At 37.3% G+C, this 21,011-nt stretch overlaps 1 protein-coding gene across 2 annotated transcripts in view; it reads right to left on the bottom strand.

Moving 5' to 3' along the window:
• Positions 1-6,985: 6,985 nt before the first annotated feature.
• Positions 6,986-21,011, bottom strand: part of LOC125229653 (serum response factor homolog) — a 359,536-nt gene continuing 345,510 nt past the window's right edge. For both annotated transcript variants that reach the window (XM_048134541.1, XM_048134542.1), the window contains 4 exons: positions 17,244-17,380; positions 9,167-9,405; positions 8,515-8,658; positions 6,986-7,816 (listed from right to left, as the gene is read on the bottom strand). In XM_048134541.1, the coding sequence (XP_047990498.1) occupies positions 8,516-8,658; positions 9,167-9,405; positions 17,244-17,380 (519 nt within the window). In that variant the 3' untranslated portion in view covers positions 6,986-7,816; position 8,515. The remainder of the gene's footprint in view (positions 7,817-8,514; positions 8,659-9,166; positions 9,406-17,243; positions 17,381-21,011) is intronic.

Genomic DNA, 21,011 nt, shown 5'->3' with positions numbered 1-21,011 from the left:
AGTCGGTAGTGACTCTGGCTGCTGAACCGCGGTCCTGGGTTCGAATCCCGTTAAGGGCATTTATTTGTGTGATGAGCACAGATATTTGTTCCTGAGTCATGGATGTTTTCTGTATATAAGTATGTATTTATCTATTTAAGTATGTAGGTATATCGTCGCTTAGCACTAGGGAATGCAACCGAGTAGTGAAAAAACCGAGTTTCGGTTAAAACCGTCCGGTTTTCACCGATTTGAAACTCGGTTTTTAATCGAGTTAAACTCGAGTTTTTTCGTTGAAGGATTTTTTTATAAAAATACTAAATACATTAGTTAAGATGCAAATTCTCACCTAGAAACTGACGTAAAGCCAATGTAGATTACTTTACTTGTTCAAATATTTCAAATTACAGTGATCACTTTACTTTTTCAAATTACTTGTAGGTAATTGTTATTTGAACTTCTATCAACCATCATCGTCCTCCTTGCATTATCCCGGTATTTGCCGCGGCATTCTTTGAAGCCTGGGGTCCGCTTTGACAACTAATCCCAAGATTTGGCACATGCACTAGCTATATGAAAGCCTTTGCCGTCTCACCTTCCAACCGGAAGAATCCTATTGGAATTATTCCGGTTTCCTCGTGATGTTTTAATTCATCGAGAAGCGACTGGTAAATATCAAATGACATTTTGAACATTATGAACTCATTGGTACGAACCGGGGTTCGCGTTCGCACTCTCTTACCACAAGGCCACCAGCGCTTTTTGAACTTCTAACGAACATTTTGTTTTTGTAGTAGGTACTTACGTTGTTCAAGATTCACCTAATACGCCAAATATCTAATATTTTATAAAAGGCAACTGAACGGTGTTTAAGAGATTTGTAATTGTAACATAATATGCTATTTTCATGCAATTGTAGGATAAAAGAAGAAATTTCGGGGCTTTTTTTTCTTTTGCGGAGACACTGTAGGTAAAATTAACTAAAATTAAAGTTTTGCGGATGCGGTGTCGGGTCTGGGTTCAGGTCTAGGTCGGAGCCAATCGGGTAACATGCTTAACAATCATATAAAAAAGTTTTGAAGGAGCTTATCTTTTCCACTTCATAAAAAGCGACTGTTTTATTTGATAAAAATACAAAAGACAATACACGTATACCGTTAAGGTTTATGGAATTCTCTGGATTCCTCATGAATCCCATTATTAGAACTCGAGCTTGACAAAATTACGTCTTGAAAACCCAACATGCTTAAACAAACATAACGAAGAAAACAAATCAACTATCATATGCCATGCGTCTTTAAAAGTTTCTTTCTGATCATCATCAGCGATTCCACTGCATCAAATGCCATTCTTTTTAATGTTATTCCTTTTCTGATAAAGATACAAAAGTCACTATTGGTGTGCCGTTTAGATTTGAAGTTCCCTTGATTCTTCATGGAGTCCGCCACCAAAACACGAGCTTGACCAGAATGTGGCTTAAAACCCCAACGTTCTTAGCAAACGAAAATCAGTTTACCTTTAAGATTTGAAGAGTTTCCTTGAATTCTCCAGGATCCCATCAGCAGAACTGGACACCACTTGATAAAAATAGGACCAATCTGTATATACATTCGATAAAAAAAAAATCGGTTCAGACTTGAGGGAGATATCGAATAACAAATATTTAAAAAAATAGAGATGAACTGATTACCTCCTCCATTGATCTCTTATGGCTCAGCCACGACATTGGTCTAAGCGCGACAGCGGCGAGCGGCGGCCATACATTGAAGCGAGACACAGCGATGGGACTTTTCATTCGCACGTTTGGCTGCCGCTCGCCGCTGCCGCGCTTAGACCAATGTCGTGGCTGGGCCGTTAGAATCAGCTTTGGACACTTGGAGGCCCTTAGCACCCATAGTACAAGCTTTGCTTAGTTTGGGGCTAAGTTGATCTGTGTACGGTATCCCCGATATTTATTCATATACTAAAGATCAGGAAAAAATAGGTAAATATTTATGTGGGGCTGCCATACAAATGACATGATTCTTTTTGCCGTTATTGTAGATAATGATAGAAATCCTTTGTGCGTGAGATCGACTCGAACTTGACCGGTTTTTTGTGTGTGTTGCCAATAATTCTCACAAATCTCACAATAAAGAATAATTTTGCTGTGATCGGCGTGTCAAAAGTATAAAAAGTTCGTTATAGTACATACGCCGAACCATCTTGGTATATTTATGTTTTATTTCTAAAAAAGGGGATATCTACGTGAGAAATCTGGAAGATTGATGTACTCGCACACCTGCAAGATAATAAGTAAAATACCTACCAAAAAAAAAGAAAATTTGTACCTACTGAATATTACGATACAAGTCCGAAAAGAAGGAAGTTCGAAACGAGTGGCGATAAATTAAAACACGGCCGAAAGGAGTGTTTTAAATTGCCACGAGTTACGAAATTCCTTTTCGCACGTGTATCGTACGACGTTTTTCAGTACAGGTGGCCCTCCGAAGTTTCTATCTGACATATAATGAACCAATTCTCGCACTTGCGTAAAAAAAACACCATAAGTAGGTACCTACTGAAATAGTATTTTTTTTCTTATTTTACTATAAGTATGTCATTATTTAAATCAATTAACAACCAATAATTATGATCTATGGCCAAGAAAACAATATGGCGTCAGGAATAGACAATCGTCAAACTAATTGCGAAATTTAAAATTCTGTCCTCGTTCTTCTTCTTATTTGTTTCTGAACGACGAGTTATCCTTACAGATTAATGTTGAACAGAACTTTGTCGAGTTTAGACAAAGAAAAATTGCAGAAAAGTTTTGGAGTTTGAGAAAAGTCGTCGTGCTTAGTGGGTAAATCCCGTATGAGTTTTGAACGATTCATGGTTATTTTCATTAGACATATTGACCGGGATGTAGACCGTTATTACCTTTTTGATTTTTGTCGAGCTCCCGATATTTCAACGCAGTTGCATGCATCATGATCGGGAGCTCGAAAAAAATCAAAAAGGTAATCAATCACTAGTGGGATACTAGTATACTAGTATCCCGGTCAATATAAGTCTAATAAATTCCGTATGTTACATTCTTAAAGTAAACGGTATTGTTACATATCAAATTCGTTTAATTTCAGACAGAGGGTTGGATTGATATGAACCAACAAGTTACCTACTTATCTTTTTTTTTTTTTGCTAGCCTGGTTTAGTGTCCCACTGCTGGGCAAAGACCTCCCCTCGCTTCTTCCACTCAGCCCTATTGTCTGTGTAGCCATGCCATCTCTTTTTCGGTCTGTCTGAAACCCGGCCTGCACCCTCCATGGTGTTCGGTCTGCCTATCCTAACTTATTACGCTCAAACATGGTTATTAACTGACGCTTTAAAGGCCAAACTCAAGGTTTGCCAACTAGCGATGGAGCGTAGTATACTGGATGTTCGCAGAACTGATCGAATCGGGAACACGGAACCACGTTCCTAAACTCGAGTTGCAGATGTAGGTGTGAAGACCGCTATGCTTAAGTGGAACTGGGCTGGACATGTGGGCCGCATGCACCCTGAACGGTGGGTCAAAATGGTCACCGCAATATCATGCAATGTCAAAAAGCACTGCAATGTCTATCATCTAAATGTATCCTCGTGTGTATTCATCGTCTAAATACAACTAGCCTTCTTTCGTTGTCGCAACTGAAAGGAAGTTTTTTTCGGACATAGGTACGGTTAAATTCCTTCGTTGTAGAAAATATGAATTATGTACATACAAAAATAATTATAATCCAGACATCTTATTGGTCATTTCATGTTGATTTATATGGCATATCATTGGTCAATGTCTTATCTAGCTACATACACTAATACACATGTAAATTATCAATGTGTGTAACGGTGTATGTATGTAATGTATTGCATTGATGAATGCGGCTGCGTCGACCATGTCAAAACAAGAACAAGGAGCGGGTGGAGTCGTGTTTAGTTTTGCATATTTATGATTTTACGTCAAATTAAATTAAATGCGTTTATGTAGCAAACTAAATGTACAAATAAATGAGAACTTCAAGTCACTACAGTTCTTTGATTTATGTATTTTGAATATGAGGAAAGTAAAATAGAAATGTATTAAAAATACGACCACCCAAGCACAGACATTCAGGTTAGATTTTCTTGAGGCTCTTAGGTACTCGGAAATTCATATGATCTAGCTAAAATATAGTTATTATCTATACTTAAAAAACATCAATGACCTTTTTGTAGTTTAGAGCATGAGTAATGAAAAGTGTTTAATTCGGTTTCATGCAAGTTAATAGAATAAAATCACAGCAAGGTGCACCATGGTGTATTGACCTCTAAAATATAACTTCAATATGTTCTATTGAAGTAAAATAATACCTACAATAAGTTGTACTTTGAGATAAAAATAACGAAAATACTTAGTCGTACAGTTTGTAGTATTAATGCACTACAAAACTTCGTATACTTACCTATATAATATATTAAAAGCATGATTATTTTTCTATAAAATAATATAAAACTACTCCACATATTTCTAGCTGTCAGTATTAAACATTTATTATCAATCAAGCGCCTCCATTGGCTAGCCGTCGACCAATGACAGCCGTTCTAAAATTAAATATCGGAGAATGTTGACGCCAGACATACGTAGAAATCCTGATAAACTTCCAAATATGGCGGATATATTGATATGAATTACTTAAAGGGTGAATAAACTCTAGGGGTTGAAAACTATGTACGTATAACTTTTTTTTATGAGATTGTTGCAATAATGGACTATAATTTTAGATAAGTATATCATAACAAAAAAGGAAAGTAATTTTTTCATGCTATAAATATCCAAAATTATCGTTTGTCTTTGTTTTTTTTCTTGTGTTTGGTCTGCGTAAAATTAGGTTATTTCTAAGACTTTGGCTTCCGTGTCCAATTTCACATTAAGTCAAAAAGATGTTTTTAGGCGCTGAAAACATTTTCCATGATTATAGCCATCACAAAGATATATAAGGTGCTCGCGAGGAACCCATATAACTTTAACGGCATATTCTTGGTCACATTTTAAGACTAAAATGTCATATAATCTTTTCTAGATTTCGTCTAGTTTCAGAGTTATTGCCAATTAAAAAAAAACATTCCCTTATTGTTACTCAGTACAAAAGGTCTTCTTAACGGCGCTGATGCGCAATTGTGGAGCATAGTCTCACAGTCTTCATTGATAGATGTCAAAATGTGACAAGAAAAACTTTAAAAAAAATTGATTTTTAGAAAAATAAATTAAGAAACTCATTGTAATTGCCAACTTTATGGATAAAAATTACTTTTTATGTGAAAAGAAAATACGTCCAAAAAAGTAAAAAAAAAATAATTTCAAATTCATGTAACATTTTTTTCTTTTTTTGACCTCAGAAACGCGTGGTTCAAGTTATGCGGGTTCCTCGCGAGCGCCTTGTATAGAAAATATGCCTGCTTATTGTAATTAAAACATACGTTTACATACGAGTACCTATCACAAAATTATCGATTGAGTTCAATAAAACGAATGATAAATTTTATAATTTTATTTACTAAAAAGAAAAAGAAACATTCACCTTAGGAAAAATGCGCTTAACAGAATGACTTTGACGCGCAAAATTAATTAACACAAAGTAACAATTAAATACCGATTTATCATCCAAAATAGCCAAATTAAAGTTTTGGGAAAACATTCACATGCACCATCATCCTCCTTGCGTTATCCCGGCATTTGCCACGGGTCATGGGAGCGTGGAGTCCGCTTTCACAACTAATCCCAAGATTTGGCGTAGGCACTAGTTTTACGACTACCATACATATACGTATTTTATTAAAAATAATACTGCGTTTTTAAAGTCACACACGGGACCGCGATAAAATAACAATTTCACTTTTTTCCAATGTTTCGGCCAACGGACCGATTTTTGAGTTTCACGCGTTCGAATTCAGAAAATTGTCACTGAAAATAATAGGCAAGTCACCGTTTTCAACCGGTATTTTAGTGACAGTGAGACTCAAAAATCGGCCCCGTTGCACTAGCCGTGGTCTCAGAAGACCTCTTGCTGGAAAAATGGAAAAATGTTATTGAACGCGTGTGACTTTAAAAACAACGCGAGAATTTAAAGGGTTAAATAATAATGAGATTATGGTAATGCTCAAAATCTCAGAAATCGAATATTTAAGTAGCAATAAATTACCAATAAAAATAAATTGATATCTGCAACGGTCTCCGTGTTGGTGTACGTACATATACATACATATAGTGTGTTCCTGCCCTGTGGCTTTTGGTAAACCACATTGCATGAATTGTAACTAATGAGATACATATGACATACCCGTATCCGTCCGTATACTTTTCCCTGTGACTAGGGTTCTTTTAGAATTATCAAAAGGCACTTTTAGTAATCGGTATTCAACTGTATTCAGTTTAAATAATAACTTAAATAATGTAACGAATAAATGCGATTTTAATATTGAAATACAGAGTATCTATTTAGCAGTAGGGGTTAGCCAAGTTGCAATTGTTTTCATTTACTATCCTTACACAATTTTCTTTTATGACTGGTTTGCATCGTGGTCTTGGCTAGGCCCCCAGAACATATGATTATAATTATGCACTTTAGTAGAGCATTGTAAAACGTATAATTATGTATTAACATAGTTTGATGAAAATGACTCAATTATTTTAGGAATTACTTACATTTAATCCGGTACAAAAAAAAACTTACAGTAAATTCGAACAAAACTATCATACAAACAATATTGGTTAGAAAATTATGAACAAATTCATAATTCAGTCCTAGTGCTAAAAATAGGAATCGTATTTTAATAAGTTACATGAAAATTTTGCGCTAAATATTTGTAAGCAGTATATATAGTAGGTACTGTTACACAAAAACATTTAATTACAATATTTTGCTAATATTAAAATATTGTCAACTCCACTTTTATTAAAAACCAATTGTTAATTTAGTGGAGAGAACTATTTGTGTTTATATTTATATTCTTTTTAATCCCTCAACTGCCTTGTTCCAGATCTGTCCCAGAAAATTTAAACTGTAATTAACAGATTGAAGGTTATTAATTCAGTAGCAAATTTTTGACAACGGCGTTCCAGGGGTTAAAACCATAGGAAATGCAGTGAGGTACCGTTCGGATTCAAACAAGAGCAATATTGCAAATGTCATGAATTTTCCCAAAAAAATGCTTTAGGGCCCATTTACACAGCGCACAAACACGTATGCAATTTTGGCTACATTCAATTTGGTTACTGGTTACATTCAATTTAGTACACCAATCAAATCACGGAATGTAATGAAACTCGCAAGCGACTTTTCGTACCGTGTGAATGGGCTGTTTTTAATCTGCATTTGAACGGTACATTTATGGATAAAAATATCGGACAGACAAGTATTATTTTTGTTAAACACTCAAACACTGCTTTTAACAATAAGGTACTTTATACGGATTTGTATAAAAATAGCATTTTTTTTTTCAAAACACCCTGGGTAAAAAGTACCTATAAAAAAAATTGCAAACCTGGTTTGCGATAAATTCATTTATACATGTTACATAATGCTTATATGATACTTTCAGTGGTTTAATTATACAAATATATTTAGGCAAGTTTAAGTACACAGTATATTACACATACAATAACTCATATCTATAACTAATAAACTTCAAATCCAATTTTAATTTGAGATAAAATGTTATGAAATTATGACAATGATGTTTATGACGCATTTTGTGATTGATATAAATAAAATCCTGACAATAATAGTGTTTGAAAATAATAAGAGCAATTATTAATACTTTAACACTTGTTCGCCATCTGAAACAATAAAAAAACATGTTACTCCATTAATTTTTCATCTAAATTAATTGGGTCCCTAAAAATCATTAAATATTGTAACCCTCGCATCCGTTTATCACCAAAAGGGGCCCATTTTGTAACTCAGCTCAAAATCTACGGAGTACGAAAATACTTATTTCAATTTATACGAGTATAATGAGATAAACTTTATGATGGTTTTATAATATCTAATTTAAATAATGACATGTGAACTTATTTTCCCTTGCTTCGACTAGAGCTAAGATCTTGTGGGTTGCCCAGATGGCCATTAGTACAAATACAAATTAAGACCAACCAGCCATTTGTATTGTTTAAAGTTAAAATCAAATGAGTTGAGATGAACTTACCTCACTTCCTCCCACCGGTACTGAGGTCTTGAAGCTCGCTGCTGTCATCGCTCGAGGCACTTGGGCAGCCGTTTGGAGCTTGCGGGTTTCCCATCGCCATCGACAGCGGGATAGTGATGAACTCAGGCTGATTTGTTAAAATCAAGTTAGTTGAGGTGAACTTACCTCACTTCCTCCCACCGGTGCTAAGGTCTTGAAGCTCGCTGCTTTCATTGCTCGAGGCACTTAGGCAGCCGTTAGGAGCTTGCGGGTTTCCCATCGCCATCGACAGCGGGATAGTGATGAACTCAGACTGGTTTGTTAAAATCAAATGAGTTGAGGTGAACTTACCTCACTTCCTCCCACCGGTGCTAAGGTCTTGAAGCTCGCTGCTGTCATCGCTCGAGGCACTTGGGCAGCCGTTAGGAGCTTGCGGGTTTCCCATCGCCATCGACAGCGGGATAGTTATGAACTGAGGCTGGTTTGATGATGACGCTGGAATAAAGGAAAAAGGAATTGTCAATGTGCAACGGTTATTTATACCTCTAATGATCGTAGGTACCTATAATCACTACGAAAGTTTAAATGCACGAATATTTAATTTTAAAAGAAGACAGAAAGAAATAAATTATTTATTTGTTGCGAAATCAGTCATTTTCAGGGCACGCATACGGAAAAATACACAGGATATTTAATAACATTAAAGTAATCTTTTAAGTCATTATGTGGGAGAAGGTATTTAAGTAAGCCATTTACAGGTTTGTGTAATGTAACGTAGGCTCTTGTAAACCAGTTAAAAATCCATGAACTAAAATCAGGCTATTGTACTACATTTCCATACCCAAAATCACGGGTTACCTTACCTACGAGTCTGCTAAAAACCGCCATGTTTATAAAAACATTGCTGATACCGATTTTATGTAAATTCCAGGACAATTGGCACTTAAAAACAATTGTTTCCATCTACAAACTTGTGTGTATTATTTTTTAAGTTAGTACTCACCTCCTTCCTGTCCCTGGTTAGCAAGTCCCAATATAAAACTATGCGGATACCCCATGGCCAAATTACCCAGGCCCAGGTTCGAACCCAACCCGTCGAGTCCCACTCCGGCTAACACTCCTGGGTACAACATGGCGCCCCCTGGCAAGTCTATCTTTGGCAAGATCTTTGGCATCGTCGGTTGGCTGGATTTACTGCTGTCTGCTTCTTGAGTCGTCGAGGATGTGGATGCTTGTGGTTCCCTGTGGAATAAGTTTGACAAGTCTTGGAAAATGTTGATATATTAATCTAAAGATCAGCATTGACATTTTATATGTTACGGTAATACGATACGATCCTGTTATTGTATTTATAGATTATGAACGTGCTCCGTGTTTTTGGATAGGTAACCAAGGAGGTGATTCTATATATACTGGAGCCTATTAAACATTATAATGGCTGCAAATAATGCAAAATGAAGAGCCTTGGTGGACCAACGACTTCATCTGGTCGCGGGCTTGCTCCGTGAGGAAACAAGAAAAGACAATAAATAGTACATTACATCAGAGGCCGGGAAAATGAGGATTTCCGGCCAAGTGGGAATCTGTTTTCACGCCGAGGCATGTATAGTGCTTTTCTCAAACATACAATGAAATAAAAAAAAATGCTCTAAAGGACAATATTTTATAAAAAAAAGTTACTTTGCAGGCCTAGGCCTAAATAAATTAATAGTTTAAAAAACACTATAAAACACGCTTTTATAAATGCACGTAAAAGCCAAAAATAAATTATGGATCGTTCAAGTTGTCTCTATTTGTGAGCTGAAGTTTAAAAACTATGTGCTTTTAATTATAATATTTGATTGTAAAAGCGTGGGGCGCTGGAACAGGAAAGACTTTTTGTATAACTTGCTGATAAATCAAATTATGCTATGCTACGGTAAGGAGGTTACACAGATTGACGCGCTAACTGGAGTTGCAGCATGACTAGTAGGTTCTACATTAAACAGTCAAATCAATTAAAAGTCAGTGTTCAAAGTAGGTACCAGTTTGTCGAACTCAGACAAAATATGCGCTAGTAGCGAGGAGAGTCGACAGTCACCGACACTTAGAAGTCTTAGAACGCCGCTTTTTTCCGGTAATCAAAGTACCTACAAAAGGGGAAAGTGTCTACAGTGACAGGATGCAGAGTTCTTGTTCGTGGACGAGATATCTTTGGTTCTTTTTGGTAACCCTTAGGCGGCATATGTAAACGTTATGTTCTTATGCAACTTCATTCGCCAGGAAGTTCGGATTAGTATTTGTTTACAAGAAAGTCTTTCCTGTTCCAGCGCCCCACGCTTTTACAATCAAATATTATAATTAAAAGCACATAGTTTTTAAACTTCAGCTCACAAATAGAGACAACTTGAACGATCCATAATTTATTTTTGGCTTTTACGTGCATTTATAAAAGCGTGTTTTATAGTGTTTTTTAAACTATTAATTTATTTTATACTTTTTAGTCATTAATAATGAAATACTTTTAACATTTATACATAAATTTATTTCAAGTAGGCGGATTTTACATGCCATTTGTGGCTTAACGTGTACTTATTGCTAATTGCTACTTAATAATAACCAGCGGCTAACTTCTTATTACGGTATTATCATAAAAATGTTTATACCTAGTAAGTTATCCGTAAAAGATAGACCCCCTTTATTTGCTCTTAAGGGTCACAGGAAAACCATAACCGAACTTATTTTAAATACAACGTTGATCTTTCTTTTATGCGGGGGGCTTCGCCCCCCGAGTCCCCCTTTGTTTGCTCTGAAAGGTCACAAGAAAACGCTAACCCAACTTATTTTAAATACTACGTTAATCTTTCTTTCATGCGGGGGGTTTCGCCCTCCGAGCCCCCTTTTGTTTGCTCTTAAAGGTCACAAGAAAACCTTAAACCAACTTATTTTAAATACAACGTTGATCTTTCTTTTATGCGGGGGGCTTCGCCCCCCGAGCCCCACTTTGTTTGCTCTTAAAGGTCACAAGAAAACACTAACCCAACTTATCATAAATACTACGTTGATCTTTCTTTCATGCGGGGGGCTTCGCCCCCCGAGCCCCCCTTTGTTTGCTCTTAAAGGTCACAAGAAAACGCAAAACCAATTTATTCTAAATACTACGTTGATCTTTTTTCATGCCCGGCTTCGCCCCCCGAGCCCCCCTTTGTTTGCTCTTAAAGGTCACAAGAAAACGCTAACCCAACTTATCTTAAATACTACGTTGATCTTTCTTTCATGCGGGGGGATTCGCCCCCCGAGCCCCCCTTTGTTTGCTCTTAAAGGTCACAAGAAAACGCTAAACCAATTTATTCTAAATACTACGTTGATCTTTCTTTCATGCGGGGGGCTTCGCCCCCCGAGCCCCTCTTTGTTTGCTCCTAAAGGTCACAATAAAACGCTAACCCAACTTATTTTAAATACAACGTTGATCTTTCTTTTATGCGGGGGCTTCGCCCCCCGAGCCCCCCTTTGTTTACTATGAAAGGTCACAAGAAAACGCTTACCCAACTTATTTTAAATACTACGTTAATCTTTCTTTTATGCGGGGGGCTTCGCCCTCCGAGCCCCCCTTTGTTTGCTCTTAAAGGTCACAAGAAAACGCTAACCCAACTTATCTTAAATACAACGTTGATCTTACTTTTATGCGCGGGGCTTCGCCCCCCGAGCCCCCCTTTGTTTGCTCTTAAAGGTCACAAGAAAACGCTATCCCAACTTATTCTAAATACTACGTTGATCTTTCTTTCATGCGGGGGGCTTCGCCCCCTGAGGCCCCCTTTTCTTTACTCTTAAGGATCACAAGAAAACCTTAACCCAACTTAATTTAAATACAACGTTGATCTTTCTTTTATGCGGGGGGCTTCGCCCCCCGAGCCCCTCTTTGTTTACTCTTAATGGTCACAAGAAAACGCTAACCCAACTTATTTTAAATACTACGTTAATCTTGATTTTATGCGGGGGGCTTCGCCCCCCTAGCCCCCCTTTTCGTTACTCTTAAGGGTAACAAGAAAACCCTAACCCAACTTATTTTAAATACAACGTTTATCTTTCTTTTATGCGGGGGCTTCGCCCCCCGAGCCCCCCTTTGTTTGCTCTTAAAGGTCACAAGAAAACGCTAATCCAACTTATCTTAAATACTACGTTGATCTTACTATCATGCGGGGGGCTTCGCCCCCCGAGCCCCCCCTTTGTTTGCTCGGAAAGGTCACAAGAAAACGCTAACCCAACTTATTTTAAATACTACGTTAATCTTTCTTTTATGCGGGGGGCTTCGCCCCCCGAGCCCCCCTTTGTTTGCTCTGAAATGTCACAAGAAAACGCTAACCCAACTTATTTTAAATACTACGTTAATCTTTCTTTTATGCGGGGGCTTCGCCCCCCGAGCCCCCCTTTGTTTGCTCTTAAAGGTCACAAGAAAACGCTAACCCAACTGATCTTAAATACTACGTTGATCTTTCTTTCATGCGGGGGCTTCGCCCCCCGAGCCCCCCTTTGTTTGCTCTTAAAGGTCACAAGAAAACGCTATCCCTACTTATTCTAAATACTACGTTGATCTTTCTTTCATGCGGAGGGCTTCGCCCCCGAGCCCCCCATTTTTTGCTCTTAAGGATCACAAGAAAACCTTAACCCAACTTATTTTAAATACAACGTTTATCTTTCTTTCTTGCGGGGGGCTTCGCCCCCCGAGCCCCCCTTTGTTTGCTCTGAAAGGTCACAAGAAAACGCTAACCCAACTTTTTTTAAATACTACGTTGATCTTGATTTTATGCGGGGGGCTTTGCCCCCCTAGCCCCCCTTTTCGTTACTCTTAAGGGTAACAAGAAAACCCTAACCCAACTTATTTTAAATACAACGTTTATCTTTCTTTTATGCGGGGGGCTTCGCCCCCCGAGCCCCCCTTTGTTTGCTCTTAAAGGTCACAAGAAAACGCTAATCCAACTTATCTTAAATACTACGTTGATCTTACTATCATGCGGGGGCTTCGCCCCCGAGCCCCCCCTTTGTTTGCTCGGAAAGGTCACAATAAACGCTAACCCAACTTATTTTAAATACTACGTTAATCTTTCTTTTATGCGGGGGCTTCGCCCCCCGAGCCCCCCTTTGTTTGCTCTGAAATGTCACAAGAAAACGCTAACCCAACTTATTTTAAATACTACGTTAATCTTTCTTTTATGCGGGGGCTTCGCCCCCCGAGCCCCCCTTTGTTTGCTCTTAAAGGTCACAAGAAAACGCTAACCCAACTGATCTTAAATACTACGTTGATCTTTCTTTCATGCGGGGGCTTCGCCCCCCGAGCCCCCCTTTGTTTGCTCTTAAAGGTCACAAGAAAACGCTATCCCTACTTATTCTAAATACTACGTTGATCTATCTTTCATGCGGAGGGCTTCGCCCCCCGAGCCCCCCCATTTTTTGCTCTTAAGGATCACAAGAAAACCTTAACCCAACTTATTTTAAATACAACGTTTATCTTTCTTTCTTGCGGGGGCTTCGCCCCCCGAGCCCCCCTTTGTTTGCTCTGAAAGGTCACAAGAAAACGCTAACCCAACTTTTTTTAAATACTACGTTGATCTTGATTTTATGCGGGGGGCTTTGCCCCCCGAGCCCCCCTTTGTTTGCTCTTAAAGGTCACAAGAAAACGCTAACCCAACTTATTTCAAATACTACGTTAATCTTGATTTTATGCGGGGGGCTTCGCCCCCCGAGCCCCCCTTTGTTCGCTCTTAAAGGTCACAAGAAAACGCTAACCCAACTTATTTCAAATACTACGTTAATCTTGATTTTATGCGGGGGGCTTCGCCCCCCGAGCCCCCCTTTGTTCGCTCTTAAAGGTCACAAGAAAACGCTAACCCAACTTATCTTAAATACTACGTTGATCTTACTTTCATGTGGGGGGCTTCGCCCCCGAGCCCCCTTTGTTTGCTCTGAAAGGTCACGAGAAAACGCTAACCCAACTTATTTTAAATACTACGTTAATCTTTTTTTTATGCGGGGGCTTTGCCCCCGAGCCCCCTTTGTTTGCTCTTAAAGGTCACAAGAAAACGCTAACCCAACTGATCTTAAATACTACGTTGATCTTTCTTTCATGCGGGGGCTTCGCCCCCAAGCCCCCTTTGTTTGCTCTTAAAGGTCACAAGAAAACGCTAACCCAACTTATTCTAAATACTTCGTTGATCTTTCTTTCATGCGAGGGGCTTCGCCCCCCGAGGCCCCCTTTTCTTTACTCTTAAGGATCACAAGAAAACTTAACCCAACTTATTTTAAATACAACGTTGATCTTTCTTTTATGCGGGGGTCTCGCCCCCCGAGCCCCCCTTTGTTTGCTCTGAAAGGTTACAAAAAACGCTATCCCAACTTATTTTAAATACTACGTTAATCTTTCTTTCATGCGGTGGGCTTCGCCCCCCGAGCCCCCCTTTGTTTGCTCTGAAAGGTCACAAGAAAACGCTATCCCAACTTATTTTAAATACTACGTTAATCTTTCTTTTATACGGGGGGCTTCGCCCCCCGAGCCCCCCTTTGTTTGCTCTTAAAGGTCACAACTTATCTTAAATACTACGTTGATCTTTCTTTCATGCGGGGGCTTCGCCCCCGAGCCCCCCTTTGTTTGCTCTGAAAGGTCACAAGAAAACGCTATCCCTACTTATTCTAAATACTACGTTGATCTTTCTTTCATGCGGGGGGCTTTGCCCCCCGAGCCCCCTTTTCTTTGCTCTTAAGGATCACAAGAAAACCTTAACCCAACTTATTTTAAATACAACGTTTATCTTTCTTTCTTGCGGGGGCTTCGCCCCCGAGCCCCCCTTTGTTTTCTCTGAAAGGTCACAAGAAAACGCTAACCCAACTTTTTTTAAATACTACGTTGATCTTTCTTTCATGCTTCCTCCCTCGATCCCCCCCCCCCCCCCTTTTCTGTTCTTATCTTCCGGCACCATCATCAGGCCTTGAAACCTAATCGTAGTCATAGTTCATTACAAGACTTTTCTAAGAAGCCCAAAAACAGCTATGATACGATGTTCCATCATGTAGTTCCAGTTCATATCTTCCGGCTCCATCATCAGACCTTGAAACCTAATCGTAGTCAAAGTTCATTACAAGACTTTTCTAAGAAGCCCAAAAACAGCTATGATACGATGTTCCATCATGTAGTTCCAGTTCATATCTTCCGGCTCCATCATCAGACCTTGAAACCTAATCGTAGTCAAAGTTCATTACAAGACTTTTCTAAGAAGCCCAAAAACAGCTATGACACGATGTTCCATCATGTAGTTCCAGCTCATATCTTCCGGCTCCATCATCAGACCTTGAAACCTAATTGTAGTCAAAGTTCATTACAAGACTTTTCTAAGAAACCCAAAAACAGCTATGATACGATGTTCCATCATGTAGTTCCAGTTCATATCTTTCGGCTTCATCATCAGACCTTGAAACCTAATTGTAGTCAAAGTTCATTACAAGACTTTTCTAAGAAACCCAAAAACGGCTATGATACGATGTTCCATCATGTAGTTCCAGTTCATATCTTCCGACTCCATCATCAGATCAGCTCAACAGTACCATATTATTGTATTGTCATCGGAACTACATATAGCTGCCAATTTTCATTACGCTACGATCCTTGGAAGATGGTTAAATTAGCCTCCGCAGATTCCATTACATAGTTAGTTACATACACGACGACCTAATAAAAGCGTGTTAAAAATAATATGAAATCCCTTTACAGTCCTCTCGAGTTGTTGCGCCCAAAAAGCGATACTTCCCAGCCCATTTTAAGGAACGTAAAGACAATATTTCATTGCATGTTTGAGAAAATAATATTAGTACCTGGGTAGGGTTGTAAATAGAAAAAAAAACCAAATGTTTTTTTTTTCAGAATTATGAATTAAAAACCAAGCACCATGTTTTTTTTTCTAAATATGGTTTTTTTTTTCAGATGAGCAAATAATACGACAATAACGGTTTTTCGTGATTTGTAACGTTTCAATGACAATAACGTACATTTTTATGCGATAAACATTCAGTAGGTATACAAACGTTTATTGGGGAATCCCCGATGCGGCGTGGAGCGTGGAGAGGCGGTGGTGTTGCCAACAGTAAATAGCGACAACTACTAACTACAGATTGTGTAAATATTAGTTTTATAAAACCAGGAATTAAAGTTATTTAATTAAATTCGTTTAATAGTTAACATAAAGTCTAAGAAACCGTATAAAAGTATTAACTGTTTTGCAAATTTTGAGATTTCGTCCATTAGAAAAAAAACATACTCCAGAAAAAAACAGTTTTTTTATTATTTATTTATTTATTTAATCTTTATTGAACAAAGAAACACAATGTACAATAGGCGAACTTAATGCCATAAGGCATTCTCTACCAGTCAACCTTTAGGCAAAACCTTTAGGCTTTAGGTAAGCTTTTTCACGGTTTTTTTTTCATGTTTTTTTTTTCAAGCCAGAAAAAAACCGTTTATTTTGCAACCTGGGATCACTTAACAGAAACAGATCTTCTAGTACTGCTAATGTAAGCGAACTTGAAGTGCTTCGATTTTTAACCACTTTAAATTAAAATATTCGAGATTGCTGTTACAGTGGCATCTGACTAGTCATATATTAGAATATAATAAATAGAATAGCTTTATTTGCATAGAATAAGTATTACATGGTTTGTGTCTACAGATGTTATTTTGACAATTTGTTGCTTATTCTGCTATATGTATTTAAAAATACTAGCATGCAATATTTTACAAAATACTTAATAACTACGTTTAATTAATTAACAATTTTGCTCCTGCATGTTTTCTTTGAGAAAATCATTGTGGCAATAATATTTTTTATCTCATTAATAACTAACAAGAACTTTTTAAACCTATTTACATGTAACTCTTTCATGCTTTTTGGTAACTTAATTATGGTAATTTAATGCACATTGCAAAACACTGTCGGTTATATAATGAAGTTTTTGGATATTGTCATGAACTGTGTGCACATATTTAGGATCAAATTTATATATCTCCTCAGTATCTCCACTTACTTGTAGGTACTATCATATATTCTGTGGTATCTCACCTGCTACCGCCTTCCCGTTCAGTACTGCTATTGCAAGCCCACTCCTGCTTGAAAGCCGCTTGGTTCAGCTTGTCACTTGGAGACTCGGGGTCGCTGCCGCTTTCGTCCCCACTGTCTCCTGATGACGCTGGCTCGTCCTGTAAAAAAACGAGAAAAATTAATTACAACTCCTCTTGATATATTTGTTTGATAAGTTGTCTGAAAATAAACGCATTTTGTTTTTGATAACCATACGTTTTTAAACGAAAAAGGGAATTATGAGAGACATATATATTTGGCTCATAATAAGATTAACCCCATTCTGTTTGGGACGCCGAAATTTTTTCGTCTGGCGGAAATAAAAAAAAATTCTAAGAAAAATCTTTTAACTTTTTCCATATACTTTTTACGGCTGCCGGTCAAACAAGAGTTTAAGAACTGCCATTAGGAACAACAACTAGAAATGGTTTGAAATTTCAGGAATTAATAATCCGGTACCTTATTATTAACTTTTAAATTAACTTGTCGTGTACTCAAGTACCTATATGTTCCTATAATACGTACCTATACATAGATCATTCAATGTAATACTCATTTCAAAACAAGTTTGATCTAAATGAAAATTGAACTCTCAGTTAATATCATAAATAACGGTAAAACCAACGCTCTTACTAAGAGCACGGAGCTTGTCACCACAATTTACTGTATCCGCTAACTCACTTTGAGTGTTAGAGCCAATTTATAGGTGGCAAAAGTTTCAGGCCGGCTATTCACTACCCTCGTCGACCGGAGTATACAAGTGTATACCTACTTGTAGGTACTGATGAGAAAAATAACCTTTCAAGAGTTCGTTGATGCCATGCACCGATTTTAATAAACACAGTGAGGTAGCACCATACGGGTATTTTTGTAGGAATTTGACGTAGCCGCACTATGTTAGCATAATTGCAGAGTTATCTGAGATTGTGCAAAAGTGATTCAAGACCATTATAATTTTGTCAGAAGATTCCAGCACGGGAAGCATGGTCGCGCGATAGACGATAAAATATCAGGCCGTCCCTATCGCACTTACAAATAGTGCGATAGGGACGGCCTGCTATTTTATCGTCTATCGCGCGACCATGCTTCCCGTGCTGGTTCAAATTCTGGCAGGGTCGCCATATGGGAGGCGGCTGCCGGATCGTCAGCAAACAACCATTCAGGAGTGTGTTTAATTATTGACTAATAATAGGTTACATAATGCTTTTATATAATAATCAAATACACATAGACGATACACACACTACGCGTACATTGTAAGGTTATTGCCTAGAAAAAAAAAAGAATTCGGTACAAAGACTTGGAACACAATTATTTTGCATTTAAAGTCAAAAGGAATTGTTGTGCGTGTGTAAAAACTTTCTATTTATTGTCCATGTTAGGTAAAAAAAAAACAATTCCATCCAACAGTTTATACCACGAAAGCTCAAATACAGTTTATGCTTTAATATCTAGAGTTCTAACTAAGCTACACACTCGTACAGTCGGATACAAAACCGTTTATAACAGCTAACCAACACCACGTACGAGCAAAGCGCACAGCCGTGAGCATGTTGCTTAAAACTTGCGAACTCGGCTGCACTCTGTTACACCTTAATTATTTCGGGTGAGGTAGAAAGGCGAAGTTTTGCTTTACTGGTTTTATCACAATGCTGTGTTTTATTTCGTGGTAGATTTAATAATTGCATAAAAAGGGACGAGAATGTCTAAGATACTAATTAAATACCACACTGGAATTTTATTGCTATAGGATCAAAATTGGGTTGCAAAAAAACGTTCTTTTTTCTGGCTTGAAAAAAAAAATGAAAAAAACCGTAGGTAAATAAAAAAAGTTTTTTTTTCTGGAAGAAGGTTTTTTCTAAAGGTCGAAATCTCACTTTTTAATTTCTGGTTTTTTAAAACTAAAATTTACACAATCTGTAGTTAGTAGTTATTGCTATTTACTGTTGGTAACACCACCGCCTCTCCACGCTCCACGCTGCATCGGGGATTCCCAAAATGTTTATCGAATTAAAATGTACGTTATTGTTATTGAAACGTTACAAATCATGAAAAACCGTTATTGTCGTATTATTTGTTCGTCTGAAAAAAAACCATATTTAGAAAAAAAAACCATGGTGCTTGGTTTTTTTTCATGTTTTTTTTTTCATAATTCTAAAAAAATAAAGACATTTAGTGTTTTTTCTATATGCAACCCTAGGATCAACCACAAAATCTCGAAGTAAATAAAATTACTCTCCGATAGAAAATGTCAAAATCAGAATCAAAGTGTACGGACCAGTCAATTTTTGTAACTTCAGGCTTGGGCCCGTTTTAAAAGTTTCTTAGTACTTTAATATGTGTATACCAACAGTTTAGTTTCATACTAAAGGTTAAATTGAACCTGAATAACTGTGGGATAACGTCGTTAAACATCGCAGGTCCTAAAGAAATACCCTGCATGTGAATTACATTATTTTTTCCCATTATTCCATTCGCAGAACCTCCGCATTCAACAATGATTAATTCGTCTAATATAAATAAATAATCCCAGAGAAGTTAATCTATCACTCTTTGTTTATTTATTTACTGTAAAGAAAAACGTGGTGTGACTAAAGAGCGTAATAGAATAAAGGGAGAACGGGCGAAGTATGGCGTCCCAGCGGAGTTCCACTGTTTGTATCACGGCGTCCCCGGGTTAAGGTGCGGTGTAGATATGAGGGAAAAAAAATACGACCAAACTACCCTCTTCATGATATTGTCATAATTAATGTAAATTTTGTATGGTACCCTGTTGGTACTATTATATATTTTGTGTTCATACGAAAAAGTAAGCTTTTTTCGTGGATGCTTTTTGCTTTGATTCGTTAAATAAATATAAACACAAAATTTAATTTGTGTTTGTATTATATAGACGTTAACATAGTTAACACCACTAAGACTGTGCATTTGTGAACGATCACAGTTGACTATTAGATGATATGAAATTTTTCTGACCATTATATTGCGGGTATCTTCAGAAAATAAAAATAAAATATTATTAGTATTTTATTTTTGTATAATAAACCAGACTATTTTTTTCTTCAAAACTCAATTCCAAAATATCATTATAGGTACCTAATTGATTACGATTACGTATAATGTAATAAATTGAAGAAAATATTTTTAGCGCCTAAATACGCGTGATCTATACGACACCTTAACCCGTGATACGCAGGTGTTGCAAACTAAAGGCTCTTCGCGTTTTAGCAAAAATGTGTCCCCCGGTTTACGACGTGTTGCGGGTACTCAGACAACGATATATATATTATACAAATACTTATATACATAGAAAAAATCCATGACTCAGAAACAAATAGCTGTGCTCATCACACAAATAAATGTCCTACCGGGATTCGAACCCGAGACCGCGGCGTAGCAGGCAGGGTCACTAGTGTCACTACGCGCTAGGCCAGATGAGACCGGTAATCAAAATATGATATATCCATTATGAATGTGTCTACAACTAAGTAACTAGTCTATTATAATCATGACATTCATGACGCACATCACGATTCAATTTCTAGGTGTTATATTTAAAAATCTTTTTTTCCTTTTCAAAACCATTAAAAATTATCCAAAAAATGGTCCCGCTTTAAACCTTTCTTGGTCACAATTTATAACACTTACGAGTAGGTACTTATAAAATAAAAAAATAAAAGAAGAAATCTAAGAAGAGGCTAATGTATTTATGTCAGTTAGGTAGGTACTTTTTGAATAGGATATAAATTA

The sequence above is a fragment of the Leguminivora glycinivorella genome, chromosome 9 (assembly GCF_023078275.1).
Source record: "Leguminivora glycinivorella isolate SPB_JAAS2020 chromosome 9, LegGlyc_1.1, whole genome shotgun sequence".
NCBI classification, from domain to species: domain Eukaryota; kingdom Metazoa; phylum Arthropoda; class Insecta; order Lepidoptera; family Tortricidae; genus Leguminivora; species Leguminivora glycinivorella.
This window is presented reverse-complemented; position numbering and strand designations above follow the sequence as displayed.